This window comes from Pieris napi, chromosome 7, assembly GCF_905475465.1.
Source record: "Pieris napi chromosome 7, ilPieNapi1.2, whole genome shotgun sequence".
NCBI lineage: Eukaryota > Metazoa > Arthropoda > Insecta > Lepidoptera > Pieridae > Pieris > Pieris napi.
Window position 1 is genome coordinate 146,504 of NC_062240.1, and position 19,249 is coordinate 165,752.

The 19,249-nt window shown below is 31.7% G+C and overlaps 1 protein-coding gene across 1 annotated transcript in view; it reads left to right on the forward strand.

Annotated features, from left to right (window-relative positions):
* LOC125051238 (zinc finger protein 177-like) overlaps positions 1 to 19,249 on the forward strand; it is a 31,924-nt gene that overhangs the window by 6,581 nt on the left and 6,094 nt on the right. Inside the window, exons 2-5 of the mRNA XM_047651452.1 lie at positions 12,348 to 12,458; positions 12,680 to 12,851; positions 15,697 to 15,963; positions 16,130 to 16,299. Coding sequence (XP_047507408.1) covers positions 12,348 to 12,458; positions 12,680 to 12,851; positions 15,697 to 15,963; positions 16,130 to 16,299 — 720 coding nt within the window. The remainder of the gene's footprint in view (positions 1 to 12,347; positions 12,459 to 12,679; positions 12,852 to 15,696; positions 15,964 to 16,129; positions 16,300 to 19,249) is intronic.

The following is a 19,249-nucleotide window of genomic DNA, read 5'->3' on the forward strand; positions in this document are numbered from 1 at the left end:
CCTGACAAAAGAATCATCAACAAATCATCAATGGCCAAGAGACTCGACATTTGGTTAAAAAAAACTATAACTAATGCTCGAAAATGGTTTCACTAATGCGTTGTAATTTGATGAGAATGAGAATGTTTTCGTAGTTTTTTATTAGTGATTATTATCAATACGTCAACGATAGAATAATGATAATATTATTTGCTCTATGAACACACTAACTAAATTTCTTAACTATAAAAATAATAAATAAAGTAATAAGAATTATGTAATAATGATAACATTATCGTGACCAGTGCTTCCATATTTTTTACTTTTAAAGGTTTAAATTTATGAAAGTTCACCAGATTGGTTATAGTTGCTTGCTTATCAGCGAAGGTATCCCATGTTATAGCTTTGGTGTAAGACTATTCGGAATCATTTTACTATAGAATATCAGTATTGAGTATCATGGGAATAGAAAAGTCACAAGTTGACCGTGACGGCTTAAATTACGATCAGTTTGATATCAATTGTCAAATACCTATCGCTGTATGAGCATTGGTGCGTTAACATGAGAACATGATGAAGGAATGTTAGTTTTTGCGGCTTTAATTGATTAGGTAGCAGGTACGTGAATGTCGACAAGTAGATCAACTGTTCTTTTATAACTAGACAATCTTCACGCATAAAATATATAGTATGATATTGAACTTAATATACGTGACTGACCATTGATTTATGTAGATTTGTTCAATCATTAAATACCTACTGCGAACACATGAAGTTCAATTGTGCTCCGTTCTCACAGTCGACTTCTGGTCGTTAACCTACAACTTCATTGATGATTCCACACTATTTTCACTTTCTTAATAAAGTAGGCAAATCAAATGCAGAACGAGATTAAATATTCGTATTGATTATGCAAATTTTTTTGAAAACGACAGGACGTCCGCTGCGAGCTGACGAAATTCTGGTTCCCAGACACTATGGAGGAAACGCGATCGAGCATCACGTTAGGCAAGCTTTATCAATGTTATCGGAAACAACATAATGAGATGCAATTTCATTCATATATTTAAATTCTTCACATCTAAATTAGCTAGAATTAGCTCTTAATATTTATATCACAAGTGTGACTCATAAAATTCAAATGGTACATTAATAGTCCTAGTCCTAAATTATTATCGTTACACATTATCTTTTGTTATGTAAGTATGATTTGTATTTCTGATATTGATGTAAAGTAATTCAAATAGGTGATTACTTCGCTACTTAACATCTGCCGCATCGCAGGTATTTATAAACGAATGCGTTCACCACACTACTACTTCTTAATCAATCAATGGAACGAGTTTTTCAAATTGTACGACCACTGACGCTGAATTATTTGATCTTAAACATTCACCTTTCATTTTGATCCAGTAATGGAACAAGAATGTTTTGATAGATAGACGGTAATGCTAATAAAAGTTGTCGTGACTGCCGGACGATGGGTAATGGAAATGCTTAGTGATTTGTTGTCGGATATTAAGAGCATAGTTCAAAAGTTAACACTTGTGGATAAGTTAAGGTCGAATGCATTAGCCACCTATTGGGCGGCGCTTGGCTCAAACACAACAGAACATTAAGAGACATGTTGTACTGTATGAGGTGCATAAACAATAACAAGTTGAATAACTTATTTATATAGAATAGCACTTAATAAAATGAATCATTAGAATATTAATAATGCAATTAAGGGGCATGACTTTCGACGACATCTCAACACCGGAAGGGAAGCCGTTAATGAATGTGGGACTTTGTCAATTGACGCTCAAACCAAACCAGATAAAAATGTCTATTATATCTTAACGGTTGTTTCTCCAATAAAATATTAGCAATGTTTAATTACATAAAATCTCTAGTACGTAGCGGCTTTTTACGTACGTATTTCTATTTATTTGCTTTGCTCGTATTAAAGACAGTAAATACTTCAAGTTGAAACATAAATTTCGTAATTTATTTGATTTCAATCAGATCTGTCTGGTCGATGATGAATAATTATGTTCTGGTATAATTACTTTACCGTAAATATGTCTTATTTAAATTTATTTGTATGTGAACTTAAGATCGGCGGCTAATAGAATAAACACGCTCTGATTAAGTGGGCTGTTAAGGATTTTTATGAATTAATTAAAAATTAATCAGCGTTATTCTGAACGTTCTTAAAATAAAAAAAAATAATTAAATTGAAATTAATTCCAATCAATGAACCACGCTTTGATACCAGTAAGTATAAATGACAGTGATCTCAATAATAATTTATATGTTTTCTTAAATTGAAGATATTTTAATAATTTATTTATATAATATTAGGTTTATTCTAAACAAGTTCTATCCGCAGTGTAACCTCAGTAAGAGCCACCGCAAATTACTCACTCATATTTCACCGCATTGCTACTTGACATTTAATATTTTATTTACTATTCATGTTCATTGTCAAGACACATGAAATACCTATTTATTATAAGTTAAGCCAACTTGCAAAAATGAAAAAATTAAGATCAGCCCTGCGATTCTGTAACTCACTTTTCGAACTCACACAGCGGTTTTTGCAGCGGCGGTCGCGCTCAAATCATTCGTGAAGCAGTCATTTTATGATTTGACATTCTGATAAGAAGGGAGCTTGTAGTTTATTGTTTATCAGAATGCCTAACTGTATGCCTGACCAGAGCTCTTCGGAACTCTGGTATATGTTTAAATTTATGAAGTCCAAATATAAATCTTATACCAACATATATTTTGTAGGCTAGATTGGGAGAATAGAACAGATTTTTTGAGTGAGATGCATAAATGATCCCTCTGCTCAGTTCATTCATTTGGGACTGCCTTCTGTGATATGCGATGACGGTACCATCAATAGTAAGTTAGGGTAAAGTGGTCGACTTTGGTTTATTCTTTGATATACGATTCACTGGCCATGGTAATTGGGCTAATACTCCATTCACTAATATTATCCAATTAGTAATAAAAATTAGTGAAATTAATAGTAGTCAATCAGTCAATCAATTGATTTTGAATATTGGAAGGTCATCTACATACAGATGAGAATTATTTTAGATGCAGCACGTGTACTATTTCATCTAGTAAAAACTACTCTTTCAACAAAATAGTGCCTACAAACACTCAGAACTCTTAAGACGACGCTAACTCGCTGTAGGCTTTGTACTTTGAGAAGCTCTCTGCTGTCTGAGAGCAGACATCGCGCTGATACGTGAAGAGGGGGCATCTAAAAAATTTATTCAAATTAGTTCAGACTAAATGTGGTATGGATTATAATATTATGATGAGCTCATAATTTATGATTAAAATATTATTTGAATTAAAGGTTAGGGTAAAAACGTTTTAACTTCATATAAAAATGTAACATTTTGTAAGACATTATTTAGGTACTTAAGTACAATTACGCGGTCGCGTTAAATTTCGGTTTTCGTAGAGATGGAAGTACATGGTGATAATATTTTAAATCCCTGGTAATAGCAGAAAGTATCTAGAAAGATTGCACACGTCAATTGTAGCTGGTTTAGTGGGCTATTATCAAAGTGCATATTTAACGATGGCAAATATCAATTTTGTAAGTTTTAGTCTAGTCGACAAGTTGAAAATGGAACAAAATAGAGATACTACTCTTAAAATTATGTGTGATAGCTCATTGGATCCGGAATGACGTCTAGAAAAATGTGCTAAAAGCGTGTATTAGCACATAAAAAATTGCAAAAGTTATAGACCATTAAAGATGAAAAAATAATGGCATTTAGTTTTTTGCCAATATTTAATAAACTATTAATATTTAAGAAATTTCAAATAAAGATTCTGAAAGAGGAGGAAATTTCTAATAAAAAACTCCTGACTTCCAGAACTCTATCTCCATTATTTATAATGTTAATTTAACGCTGAAAATAGGTCTGCGGGTGACATTTTTAGGATTCGCGCGTGGCATCAAAAGCGACTACGGCACATTAATTAATTTATTTAAGGTATTGAATATTTTTTTTTAAATTTGAAAAAATTATGGTGTGTTCTGAACACTATAATTAATTTATTCCCGTTGAAAATTTTACTTAAAGTTAATTTTTCAACAAGTTAAATAATTGTTAGCTAACGAAATTTTCTCGAACGACCGTCTTAATTGTAAGTGAAAAAAAATATTTAAATAATGGTCGTAAAAATATTTCGCTTCGTAGAGCCTTTCTTACATACCTACTTAACAAGATCGTGCCATAAAAGTTAAAAAAATATTTATACTTTGTTTATAACAATTTTTTTACTTAAACAAAAACTTAAAAATCCATGTAATGATGTTAAAAAAAAAAAAATTTTTCTAAATCATCATATAATCGTTTTTTTATTAATACAAGATATTTATTGATTTGCAAAAAAAAAAATTCCCGCCATTTGTTGATAAATTTTTTTTTACCAAATTGATTAAATCAATATTTTAAAAAAAAAATTAAACACAACTTTATTACATTAAAAATTTTATGATTTTTAAAAAAAAAATTTTTCCTTAATAACAATTTTTAATTGTTTATAATCGTTTTTTTTAATTTTCTATTGTTTAAATAATTAGTTAAGAAATTTTTTTTTCCTAAAAATCATAATTGACAGTCTTCTATAAAGTAACAGAAAAAAAAAATTTTTTAATCAACAATTCTATTGTTTATTAACTTACGAATTTGTTATAAACAAATATTCAAGTTTTGTTTATTTTTTTTCTAAAACTTCTAAAATTAACAAAAACAACCATATATAACAAAGTATAGAAAAAATTTTTTTGAAAATTTTTTAATTTTAAATAAAAGTAATATTCATGATAATCAAAAAATTTACAAAAAAATTTTTTCTATACTTTGTTATATATGGTTGTTTTTGTTAATTTTAGAAGTTTTAGAAAAAAAATAAACAAAAGTTGAATATTTGTTTATAACAAATTCGTAAGTTAATAAACAATAGAATTGTTGATTAAAAAAAATTTTTTTTCTGTTACTTTATAGAAGACTGTCAATTATGATTTTTAGGAAAAAAAAAATTTCTTAACTAATTATTTAAACAATAGAAAATTAAAAAAAACGATTATAAACAATTAAAAATTGTTATTAAGGAAAAAAATTTTTTTTAAAAATCATAAAATTTTTAATGTAATAAAGTTGTGTTAATTTTTTTTTTTAAAATATTGATTTAATCAATTTGTTAAAAAAAAATTTATCAACAAATGGCGGGAATTTTTTTTTTTGCAAATCAATAAATATCTTGTATTAATAAAAAAACGATTATATGATGATTTAGAAAAATTTTTTTTTTTTTAACATCATTACATGGATTTTTAAGTTTTTGTTTAAGTAAAAAAATTGTTATAAACAAAGTATAAATATTTTTTTAACTTTTATGGCACGATCTTGTTAAGTATGTATGTAAGAAAGGCTCTACGAAGCGAAATATTTTTACGACCATTATTTAAACATTTTTTTTCACTTACAATTAAGACGGTCGTTCGAGAAAATTTCGTTAGTTAACAATTATTTAACTTGTTGAAAAATTAACTTTAAGTAAAATTTTCAACGGGAATAAATTAATTATAGTGTTCAGAACACACCATAATTTTTTCAAATTTAAAAAAAAATATTCAATACCTTAAATAAATTAATGAATGTGCCGTAGTCGCTTTTGACGCCACGCGCGAATCCTAAAAATGTCACCCGCAGACCTATTTTCAGCGTTAAATTAACATTATAAATAATGGAGATAGAGTTCTGGGAGTCAAGAGTTTTTTATTAGAAATTTCCTCTTCTTTCAGAATCTTTATTTGAAATTTCTTAAATATTAATAGTTTATTAAATATTGGCAAAAAACTAAATGCCATTATTTTTTCATCTTTAATGGTCTATAACTTTTGCAATTTTTTATGTGCTAATACACGCTTTTAGCACATTTTTCTAGACGTCATTCCGGATCCAATGAGCTATCGCACATAATTTTAAGAGTAGTATCTCTATTTTGTTCCATTTTCAACTTGTCGACTAGACATTGTATAGGAGTGATGTATATTCACTTCTTATTTTTATTAAAAGCTAAGGGTAAGGTAATTATCGCATCTAATGTTTTAATTTGTGTTTCTAATATTATAATTGGAATAAATAAGTATTTAATATGTTACATTTGATTTTCTAAATTATTGCTGGATAATTATGCGCGCAATGTTAAAGGCGCATTTTTTTCAAGTTTTAGTATAAAGTAATTAATATCGAGACGAATGACATTTTTACGTTTCCTGTGATACTTGTTTTATCTATTTAAGTGATCGTCATATAAAATACAGTATCTTTATTTAAAAAAAGCTGAAAGTTGTGTAAGTTTAATTTAATTGAATGGACCATTGTCATTAGCATCAGAGCAAGTTAAATTATCAAAAATGATAAGACGATTTAAATAAACCGATTTATTTGCTTTACATCTTTATCTCGAGTGAACAGTTATTAATTGTTACTATTAGAGTTATCTTATGACTTCTTCAGAGTATTTTTTTCTTTATATACTAACATAGGTTCACTGTGTCGTAATAGAATAAATAAAGTTATAAAAAAAAAATCAACTCTGACTGTGAAATGGTGATAAATTGTCATATTTGCTCCTTCATCACATTATAAAGTGACAAGAGAGTGATAAGGACAAAAATTAACAACATATCTGCTTCTACGGGTGAACATTTATTTTTAAGATATGATGATGGCTTAAAATTATTGTTGATTTAGCTTTTGCTTATAAAAAACGGCAACACAACCCGGCCTTACCTAAACAAATTACGTTTGCGTATTACCCTTGTCAGTGTTTATAAAATTTGTTGCACCTCATTAAAATCCCATCGAATATTCCTGACTACTAAAATCAGTAGCTTAATCGTTCATTAATTTGTTAAACGTGAGAGCAAACGTACCGCTCGCATCGATTTATTACTTTTTTTCTCAGCTCGTTTATTTTATGCCTTATTTTTATAAAATACTATTTGATTTCCACCGACATCATTCATTTTGTTGATAAAACACATGATTGTGGTCTAATCATTTTAAACGTTTTTTACAATGTTTCTTTACCTAATCGTGAAGTGGCTGGACACCACAGATTAATAGAAAATACATTTTTTGCGTCATTATAGGCATTATAGGAATCTATGGAGCCAAGTGACCTGTTCAATATACGATATACTTCACAGGAGTGAGTAAATCTGATAGAAAATATTACTTTTGCATGAATAATTATATAAAAGCAATATCCATAAAATATTTATATTGCATATAAATCGAACGATGATTTTAATTGCAACGATAAGAGATTCACATATCCTTTAAATCATGAAAATTAAATATGACTTCAGCCTCAGGTACTTTTGAAGTAGTCTAGCAGATTTGCTTATTAATAAGTGCGGCAAAGAATTTGTAGCGGCTAACGGTAAAGGCCGGAATGCTAATTCGTTTCTTAGCTGGCAATACTCATTTATCTCTTAAACACAGGTAACTAGTGCATGGTTTAATTCGATAGATTATCTTTATGTGCCCTCTTAATTATTACTGTCTCGATATGAATTAAAATTGATTGCAAGTGATTTATTCGACGAGAAAATTAAGGTGCTTCAAAGAGCGCTCCTGTGAATATAATGAACGAGTCGACTTTTAATATGCAGCACTTTTACTAGAAACTCAACCTAAATTTTTTATTAAAAGCTTCCCAGTTATTAGCAATTCCGGTTTCAAAGTCCGGGTTTTAAAGTACCTGTCTTTAATATCGACTAAAATAAAAGTATTTGTATTTGTTATAACAACGCGTAGATACGCATTTCATTTTCATGGACAATATAGAATTATGGCTTTCGTCATTCTGCATCACTGACTAGAACTTAAGTATCAACGCCACCGATACAACATTGAAAACCAGTAATGTATGTAAAACCGGATAATACAATCGTGTCGTACAGCATAATTGATCAGACATGGTGGATAAATTAAGTCTTTTTATGCCCCATCTCAACGAGATTGGAACATGTTTTTGTATTTACTCTCAATGTAATAAAACTCCTAATTGAATTCCATGGATATCTCGTGGTACCTTTTGGTCGTTATGCAATTTGTTAAATTCATTTAATGTTTTAATTTATCGAAATAACGAGCCTCATCTACTGTAGTACTTGCTTCGTTACAGTGTACGACTAATATTTTCTTTCGACTAACTTATATTGGATTAACATTTCATTGTTTTCAAGGAAGCCGTAAGATGAAATTGTAAGAAAAAAGCAGACGAGAAAATGAAATGCTAGCTTAGTCCCGCTTACCGAATTGCCTCTGTGTATCGCGAATTCTTTAACCCTGTTATTTAGACCAATTATTACGTCAGAAAAGCATTTAAGTAAAAAAGCGATAGAATGCGCCAAGTCCTTGATTAAAAATGTGACAGGTTGATTGTGGAAGTTTTCGTCTGCCGCCCGGTCGAGTACTTTTTGCACGCCCTATCGTGTGGTACCATGCTCATAATATAGTAGCAAACATTTTCACACTACTTTCGTAATATTAGTACATTATTCAAAGTAAACGTAGTAACATTTTAATTACTAATGTTATTCACAGCAATTTGTCTTTAACGAAACATACAGAAAAACCAGTAATTCATATTTATATTATAGTGTACATAGGGAAGATAATAAGGAGTACCACGCGTCGCCTTCAAAGCGTGCTTTTTGATTATTACAATGTTAACATAATGTTCGTCACTTTTACAAATAAATGTCTTCTTAAATCAAGAAATGTTTGAAATAATTACAAGATTAATTTATCTTAAGAATTGAAAGGTCTTAACGAAGGTACAGGACGGGGGCCAAGAGGCACCATTTGGCACATAACGTAATTTCATAGTTTTTGGTTGATATAGGTGATAAAATCACAATTTAAATCTTAATTCTAACCGTGATAGGAATGTGTGGTAGAAATCACCTTTGAAAAGTGAGGCATCAATAATAAATATGGAAGCACTTTTTTTAAAATAGTATTCGAACAACACCATGGACTTGTGATGTCGCATAGACAAGATCATATTATTGCTCCTGTTTAACCGTTTAACCAGTCACAGAAAATAATTATCTTCGCTTTTTATTGTAAGTTAATTAAAATAGAAATGCGTCTGTTTCCTGAACTAAAGTATAGTGGGCGGATACCATTGAGAATCACAATCACAACTAATTACATGTGCATTACCGTATCAATTTCATGGTAACAGGTGAATTGCTAATTAATTGAATAACAAACAAGTGTAATTTCACGCCTTTTGCGTGCAATATTGAGCGTGACGTCACGCTTCGGTATACCACGTGCAGTACTGGAGGGGGAGTGGCAGAGCATGACCATTAAGTGTATTACAAATGACCATCTGTATTACCATCAAAAAGTTCCATCTGGAACAATGTACAAACAAGTGCCCAAGGTCGATAATTCGTGTTATATACAAATTATGTTATTACCAGTTAGAGAAGCCTTCTGGAAATTTGTTTGTTTATAAATACGTATCTCATGTCTCATACCGACACTTTTAAGTTCAAGGTTCCGTTATTATGGGATGAAAATAGAAACCTCTCATTAAACAGTTTCCGGGTTGATATTTGCAATCTATTATTTTGTACACTCACATCGCAAAGGCTGTCAATTGGATCACAATCAACCGGTGGGCCGAAGATAAAATGAGATGCAATTTCGATCATGACTGTACGACTCCGGGCCGCAGACGCCTTCGAGACTTTTGTGGCACAAGTGATAGGTAAATGAAACTATGCTCTTCGCGTATCAGGAATATGTCCAATAGTGATAAGAAGGATTATTTTTATTATTTCTTTCTTATATTACTATTCGCATTTTATAATATTTTCTAATTAATGAATATATACATAGTTTCATATTTATTTTTTTAATAGGTTAAGACTGAAAATACGTAGCTTAAATAGTGGAATAAAGTCATAATAATTCGCATTACGGGACATTAAGGGGCAGCAGAACGCTCACCTACCACTTGCACCATACAGTACACGGAGCGTAGCGCGTAATGTCGTATTATTATTGCGTACCTGCGGCCTTCACGACTCGCTTGAATTACTCTCTTGTTGGGCACGTGCTCTATCCGCAGACAAATTGATGTTTTCTAAACATCAAATTTCATAAAATATATTATATGCATAGTAAAAACAAACATCCTAAACCGGGAACATTTTCTCGAAGACAATCGATGTCTTCAGGAGCAGGCTAGCAATTTAGCTCATAATTTGTAAAGGCGTTTAACCATTATAACCGGTATAACTAATAACCATATTATCTTTAAGTGTATCACTTAGTTTTGTTAGTACTTTATAATCTTTATTATTTTAAATATTACCGACATAAAAAACCTATGTAAGTAATCCACATTACTTTACGGTCAATAGAAGTAACAAGTGTTCGACGTTCTTAAAAATATGCGCGTGCGCCGAGCAATTTGGTGGAAGTGCGGCAAATAATCGCCCCCGGCCGCAATCATGCCGGCACCGTTTTCATTGTCACGCGAAAATTATACCACGCTTGTGAAATTGCTTCACCTTCATATTTTCAATAGAACAACTATTGTGTAAAAGTAATAAATAAAAAAAATAAAGAAGAAAGGCGATCGTACTCAATCGAACCGATCATGAACAAAACTCACTGCCACTTGAGACTGTATTTTCGCTGATATTGACAATTGACAACGATTGTTTTACAGTTTGACAGATTCGCAGATAAATATCGTCAACTGTTTTAATCCTAACACCCAATTTGAACTACCTTGCATTTCGTATTAAGAGTAAAGAGAGTCGTACCACGTCGTATATTGGAAACGAGCAAAGCCTTCTCCGCATGCAGGGATGTCAGTAATGTTCGCCTGCGGCTCAGACGTTCATTTGGGCTTCTGTTTAAGAACGCAATCATTAAATTATAATACGCTTTTTTTTCATGTTGGATATAATACACGAAAATTTAGTTCTACACAATTGCTTCTAAGCGATTGAACCCTTTTGCAAAAATGTTATATAAAATTATAAATGTATCTAAGTTAACTGTGTGTGAACTTTCTTGGTTTATTTTGAAGCGCTCACGACGTCAATTAAATTTGATTGAGACAATTTGGGAGATCGATTAAAAGTCGATATTGAATCGATAGTTGGGTCACGTTGCATAATGTGGAAGGGAATGTTTTATTAATGTTACAATTATTTCCTTCTTGTAAGAATTTTATTCAAATGTATGAGTAGTTAATTGTCTTATGTTTTTTGATACTTTAACTCGGGTTTAACATATGGTGAGATGTTTAAAAAATTTGGAACTAGTGTTGAACAACAAAATCATTCATCACGAACACAAGCAGTTGAAATCTCAACACGGGTGTTAAAATTATGCAAATGTAATTTTTATTACCTTTTAACATACTTAGGAGACATTATTGATGAGCTTTTTTGTAAAAAACGACAAAACCATATTTATTGAGGTGTCCTGAATGTGATATTTATTGCACGTTTAGAACAAATTCCCACGATGACTATGATTTCTTTAGCTTAGTATAAAAATAAGATTTTTTTTCTTTTTTACGTTCTTTGCAAAATTTGACTTTATCGCAGATAACACTTACTGATATCTTCACCACATGCCTAATAGGCACAGATTGTGCTAAAAACTTACAATGCAGAATAAAAATGTGGACGCTGAAATGTTAAGGATAAAATCTATGTTACTTAAAAGATTCATCGTAATAAACATTATTGTTCTTTATGGATTTCAATTCAATAATAATTTTTAACTAAATGTAAAAAATATTCCGGGATAAAAGATCACGCCAGGTTACTGAGAAATAAAGCTATTAAATAAACCTTGAACGTATTATCTTTATTGAAACCTTTTATTCTGTGGTTTGATAAGAAACTAAATGCAATTTACATCTATGATTTCCAGCTATTTTATGTACATTGCTGTGCCATTTCTGATAACGCACTATTTTTAATTTTATAGTTATGCTAATCCTGTCCATACGTGAACAAGATATTAGATTATCTTCATCGCAATCTTTAATCATACCTATTTATTTTGTCAGATATTGAACTAATGAAGATTCTCCTTCTATATCATTAATATTACAGTAATTGTTGCATGTTTAGTCGCCAAAGCATTTTACGTATCAGTCAAATCAGGCTAATTATAGTAAGGGAATTGAAAAGCATTGAATAAATTAACTGTTATTTTTATTTTGGACACCAGAGCCAAAATTGGAAAGTAATCAGAGATAAATTTGTTTCATCTTTGTTTCAGATTCGTCATAGGTTTGGCCTTTACGACGAAGTGTGCACCTCGGGGGGAGTTCAGGTCCGACATTGCAATTGGGTTCGGTTCTTACGGGTTTCCGAAAATTATGGACCTCAGGTTAGAACTACTTTATTATCTCTCGATATTTCATATAATATAATCTCTAAATTATAATAAAAACGAAACACAATAAGCGTTTACACACGTTTTACCCCCTCACAGTAATTGTATTTCTCTCAGAAGTACCTTTATATCAAAGCAGCAAACTCAGACCATGTTTCTTGTTGACAGTAAAAATATAGCTTCCGAGTGCCGTCTATCAGTATTATTGTTCTCAGGTGAACCTCGTGTGCACGAAGGTGAAAGGTGAGCCTGTCTACGAGGCAGTGAAGCCTGTATCTCCTCATACGGAACTAGTGGTCTACTACTTGCCCGAAAGACCAGAAGAACTTTTCTTTGTCAGGATGAGAAATAATTTGTATCGACAGACGATGGATTCAATTTTAGAAGGTACGTCGAATGTTACAAGTGAAGTAGATACAACTTAATTGACTACGTAGTATTTTTTTATTATTTTTCTAGTGAAGGCCATTCAAGTAATATTATAGCTCTTTATTTTATAGCAAAATGAATCAAAATATTAATTAAAATAATAAATATATATAGGCAAAGTAAATAAACCAAAAATGTCCTTTTGTGATTCAGTAAAACCGTTGATTCCATCTTCCGAGTCTGTGTATAAAAGTAATGTCCAGCACCTCAATGCGTTCTATAAGTGGTTTACTCTGTATTAACAGGTGGTTGTTATGTTAGAATGTAGAGAAAGTAGAGTACATAAAACGTTTACGATCGACATAGTAATTGGAAGGTATGGGCGATACGTGAAAATGGTGGAAATTATACCTTTCATATTGGGTTACAATTGGCTATTAATGAATTAAGTGATTGGACTATAAAAATACCGTTTTTCTCATTTGCAATTATTTTAAGAATTTACTAGAAGCTCTTCTCGTCATACAGTCTTCATAAAGTATAATCTATGTGACTCCTACATAATGCAATATGATTGGTTTTATTAAAGGAGCACAATTCATTAAAAAGTAACGTAACTAAGGTTTGATAAAATATTTAAATTAAATATGTATTACCCAAAAAAGACACTTAATATAAATAAAATCACGCCCTTTTGCATATAAATGAGAGTAAAACGTGTTTTTAAATTGCGTATAAATAAGGTGTCAATTAATAACATATCAACCTTCACATTTAACACATTACAAAATATTAACATTCCTCAATCTTTGCATCTTGTTCCGTTTAAAAATGTTTCTCTTTAGGGCATCGAAGCATTAAGCTAATTGTTCAGTAGGTCTTACCCTATCCTATCAGTTAAATCATAATATATATTAAGTACAGAATATTTACTAAAAGTCGCCAGAATGTTTCGTCCCTTAGGTTTACAGTCGGTAGGTCGGCAGCTCAAAGGGTTGCTAAGTGGATGTATTCACACGATAGTACGAGTGTCTAGATTGAGACTGCGGCGTGTACACGCGACAGATAACGGGTAGCATTCTGCGGGATGAGCCTTGAATAGCCGACGGAATTATATCAAATTAATATTGAATTTATTGAAGGAAGATCTCATTGAAGTCTTCCGCGTTAGGTTAGTGTTTTCAATCAAGTATGCCTTATAACTGCATGATGCACAAGTTTCATTTAATACCTAAATGTACAAGGCTTATTCTCTACCGATGAGCAATAATAAGTGATAAAATAAATATTGTTCCAATATACCGGGGGCGGTCTTCCTTATTACATTTTTATCAGTCGGTAGGAGGCGGAACCTCAAAGCCAATGCTCGACATCTCACAGGCCGGTAGTGAGCGTTTCGTGATTGCTTTTTTATCTCCGAAGAACCGATCGATGACACGAAGCTCAATTTATTAGTACCTAATTATTCATAGCAATATAATACAAAAAATAGTAATAAAATTACTTCTTATTTCTTCAGTACTTTCATATATTATCATGTTAGGAAATATTAGTATACATACCTATATTATTCAAAATGTAAAAAGGAAACATTTAATTCCGTTACTTTCAATTGAGGAAACGTAAATTCTCAGAATATTTTAAAATTTGAATGTGATGTAAGTCAAACTGATATTTATGTTCGAATAGTTCATAAAATAACAAATCAATAATTTTAAATATAAAGAGCAAAAGGAATTCACTCTAAATTCCTCACTTAAGAGATGAATGAGAATCAGAAACAACTATAAACTTTATATTGGGATCGATAACGAATGCGGCACCGTTTGCATCAAAGGCAGATCCGATCGCTCTCGTATCGATTATTCGAATGCTGCAGCTGTCAACGGAAGCACTATATCGGTACAGAAACATCGCGAAATTATTTAGGTCTTTACAAGGAGATTCCGCCTTTTTTAATTATATAAAAACATCGTATGTATAATATTTTAATATTGCGTTTTTAGCTCGATTGCAATTTGTTCTAAAGAATGCATACTTATTTAAGGACTAGACAATAAATCCATCAATTTACTTACAACCTCTTTACGTTGCTCGTGTATTAAGTGAAAATAAATTACGTCGACATTAGTTCAAATCGATTGAAAAGAGCAATATATACTTGGAGATGTATATCTTTGAGTATTTATTGTAATACCATGTATAGCGTTCAACAAATCATGAAAAGGGACAATTCATTACATTTGCTATCTATTTTGAAAGCGAAGATAATTAAAATATTAGTGCTACCGACATTGCTACGATTAATAGTTCAATATCCTATAAATTAAACCATCGAACAGTAACAAATATAAAATAGTTTTCTTTATTAAAAACGTATCTACAGATTTTCACCAAATGAATTGTTGTTACAAGCAATGATTTGTACTTTAACACCGATAATTTAGAAATTTCGTTAATATTTTGTAATGCAAGAGATCGCCCAAAAGCTTCAGCGAGTTTAATCGAGTTGAATAACTGCTTGCAATAAAATCTCTAGACTCCAATACCCACATATTTACGGTTGTCAATTAAGTGTATCATTAATTTTTTCGAGTTGATTGGAGTTGAGTTTTAATGGGATGAATATAATGCTATAATACACCCATTGAGTCATTCGGTTAACACTTTTATGGCAACTGATTATGTTTTATGTAAGCAAGTTGAATCGAACCGTTTATTATAAAATTGTTTTTGATTTTTAAATTGGATCAAAGAAACGATTGTCATTCGGTGGTTTTATGTCTTTTTCAATATGTTTATTAAACAGACGTAATATTTGGATGTGAATAAATCGAAATAATAAAATATATTTTCCTTACAGATTCACCCTTAGATCTGTCCACGTCGCTCCTATCTCGAGTTCTATTGCCCATATCACCGCCATCGGGACCTGAAGATGAGCATAAATCAGTCTCCGGTGACTCAATGGCATCATCCTCGGCGGGATCATCGAACGAATTGTTGGACATGACTCCAAAAATTCAAAGAAGACCAATGAAATCAGAAAGAGCTTTATTGCCGTGCGAAGTCTGTGGAAAAGCTTTTGACAGACCCTCCTTGTTAAAAAGGCATATGAGAACGCATACCGGTTAGTGCTTATCAAATATAAAAGTTAGTTCTTTATGTATATGTGGCGATTGCTGTCTCAAAATTAAATAAATTTTTAAAAATACGCGTTCATTTTAAGTACGGTCTTTAGTATGTATCTGTATTTTATTACGACATTATGAATTAATAATATATAAATATTTTAGGTGAAAAACCTCACGTGTGCATGGTCTGCAATAAAGGCTTTAGTACATCAAGTAGTTTAAACACCCACCGAAGGATACATTCGGGGGAAAAGCCACACCAATGTCAGCACTGCGGCAAGAGGTTCACAGCCAGCTCCAACCTTTATTACCACAGAATGACGCATATAAAGGTTAGCATTGGGTTCAAGATATTTGAATAATCGTTAAACGTAAAGTTTACCTATTTTGATTTAGATTAGACCTTGTGATATGAAAACCATTTTCCACTGTAAAAGATACAATTCACCTAATGATGACAGGCGGTTTAAGCATGAATTTTTCTCATCAGCCTTCACGTCTACGCTAAATGTATAAAAGTAGGTATATTACATCTTATCACGGAAACAGTAATTTTATAACATTTAATAAAAACTTGCTATCCTTGTGAAGACAATGGAAGCTATTACAGTTTTTCTGTTAATATCGCATCCTTTTGCGTTATTGTTAATTGAATTTTTTTCGCAATGTGCATTGTTAAATCAGTAATAAATGCATAAGTGATGTTATGAATGTTTGAACAATAAATATTGAAGTGTTATTTATGTAAAGTGGTGTATTGTTACAGATGTAATTGCCTTTAACACGGAAAATTGTCACACGTTGCATAACCGACGTTGACAATTTTATCAGCATTTCATTATTTATTACATAATTATAACAATCTTATAGGAAATAACTCTATTCCACAATATATAAAAATATATGTGGAAATTTTCAAATGAAAATTTTAATTAGGTTCTCATAGTCTTTGTTTAATACGTAATTTTAATTATAACAAACTAAAGTATATTACAGATATTGCCCGTGAAGTTACCGTGCTCACTTCCCATAACGCCCCTTAAGTTTTTACTTTAACTATGACCTCATGTGTCCACGACTTAAGAAAATCACACAACCGTCACGCTTAATAACTTTAGGGTTGCTTCGCTTCTCTTATTATTCTATACGCCACTTTTGATCATTAATGGTCGAACGTTTTTCGGAACTAAACGGGGATAAACACGTCAACGTAGAAATAGAATTCATTCTAATATACAGACAAACCAAAAATCAGATAATATATCTTCGTTTACATGGTCGCGTCTTGTACCAATTTCATAAAATTGTTTGCAGCGGTTTGTTTGAAATTAATGAGACTATCAAATAATATTGATAATAAAAAAGTTGTAGCAGCCCTAATGTCTTAAGGTGCACCTGCGGTAAGGTAAGGGCTAATAAATTACCAGGTCAGGTCAATCGTGGGAAGCTCAGTGGGCAGGCAGTGTGACGATACAGCTATTGAACAATCGAGTCCTTTATATCAACTCGACCTGATTGAGACTCAATATCTTCTGTTGTTCTTTATTTAAAGCAAAGCATTCAATTGTTTATTTTGCCTTCAAATAATTGCTACTGTTTTTAAGTAATTTGAGATTTGTTGATTAAAAAGCTTTTACTACTATTCTTTTATAAAAGATTTAGTTTACGAGAATCTACAAATACTGGATTATCAAAACATTTTGTTTCTTTCCACTAAATGTGTTAAACAATGTTTTATCCAAATTTTTAATTTGACTGTAGTGAACTAACAAATTCTAAAGCACTAAACAGCCAAAACCATATTCCCACGAAAGCTAGGAACCGTATCGTACAAGACGATACCAAGACGTCGAGCGCAGCGAACCATATCTTTTCACACGGTCGACGATCGTATGTGAACTGAAGATGACCACTGTATGACTTCCATATTGTAACTGCAGGCCAACCATTGTTAAATCTGAAATAAAGAATGTAATGTTAATCCAAGCAACGTGCGTATGTAACATAAGTCAATCACTTGCTTTAGAGCTCTTACAAAAGTATGTATAGATTAGTTCACAACTTAGTAAATCCCTCTCCATAATAAGCTTTACTCGATAAAGCCGATGGATCAAACTTAGAAGGATCTTTCAACTGTCTGTCAACAGTGGACAGTACTGCCCTCTGTTGTCCATTGAGTGGTCTCATAATAAAGCATTGCACAATAGACTGGATAAAGTTGAAGCACAATACACGCCTCTGATTTATTAAGGAGCGAAAGCCCTTATTCATTGGTTGTAAGGAGCTGAATTTATGGTGAAAATGTATGGCGTAATGTATCATTTTAAGATCAATATAAGAAAAGTATGGGGAACCTATATCAAGTAATCATAATAATAAATTTATTTACTCTAAAATGTACAATGGATTATTTATATTTCATTATTTATGATTTAGTAGTACTATAAACTGACTTAAATTAGGTTAATAATTATGATAAGATCCCATATTGGTTAAGTGCCTCCCCCGTTTTCGTAAATTGTTCCCTGTTTTTGGTTTGGTGCTGCTTTCTGTCGGCCACATCCACGAGATCATCCGCCTACTTTTCTAGTGGTCTGTCAACTTTTCTTCCCGAAGTGCCCCAGGCCCGTTCCAGCGTGTCATTCTGTGGGTCCATCGTTGGTCTGTGAGTCTTTACTTGTTTGTTCTTCTTTTGAATCTTCAGAAGACTTCTCTCTCTCTCTGCGTTATCTTAATTCTACCTTTAACTCTGTTGGTGTTAAAAGCATGGCGTTGAACATCAATTTCTTAAGTTTTACATTATAGTCGCCTTAAAGAATTTCTTTTAAAGACCAGACCAACAACAAGACCCAGGTTCTTCGATTCGTCAATCTTCTTGATGAATATTCTTGATTTTTTGATTTCGTAAAGGACACTTGTTGACCCAGGTGAATCATGTATTACGATCACCATTTTCGTAAAATTTACGACTTCACTGCACACGATTCTTGGTTTTCAAGACAGTAACGAAATTAAATATAATCCACAATCCTATTGTTATCTGGTGTTTGCATACAGCCTCAACTTATTGTGACGGACGCAAGTTGACACGTCCCTCTCGTTAGGGTTTCATTTGTTTGGCGTCCCATCACTCTGGTCAGCGCTCGACCACGACCAGCCTCTTATTGACAAGTTAACGGGTCTTTGTTGTTGCCCATTGTCGTATTCAAAAGCAATAATGGGATACACTGTATTATCCTGCACGACATTTTCAACTAGACTTTTCCACCAGGTACCACTAGA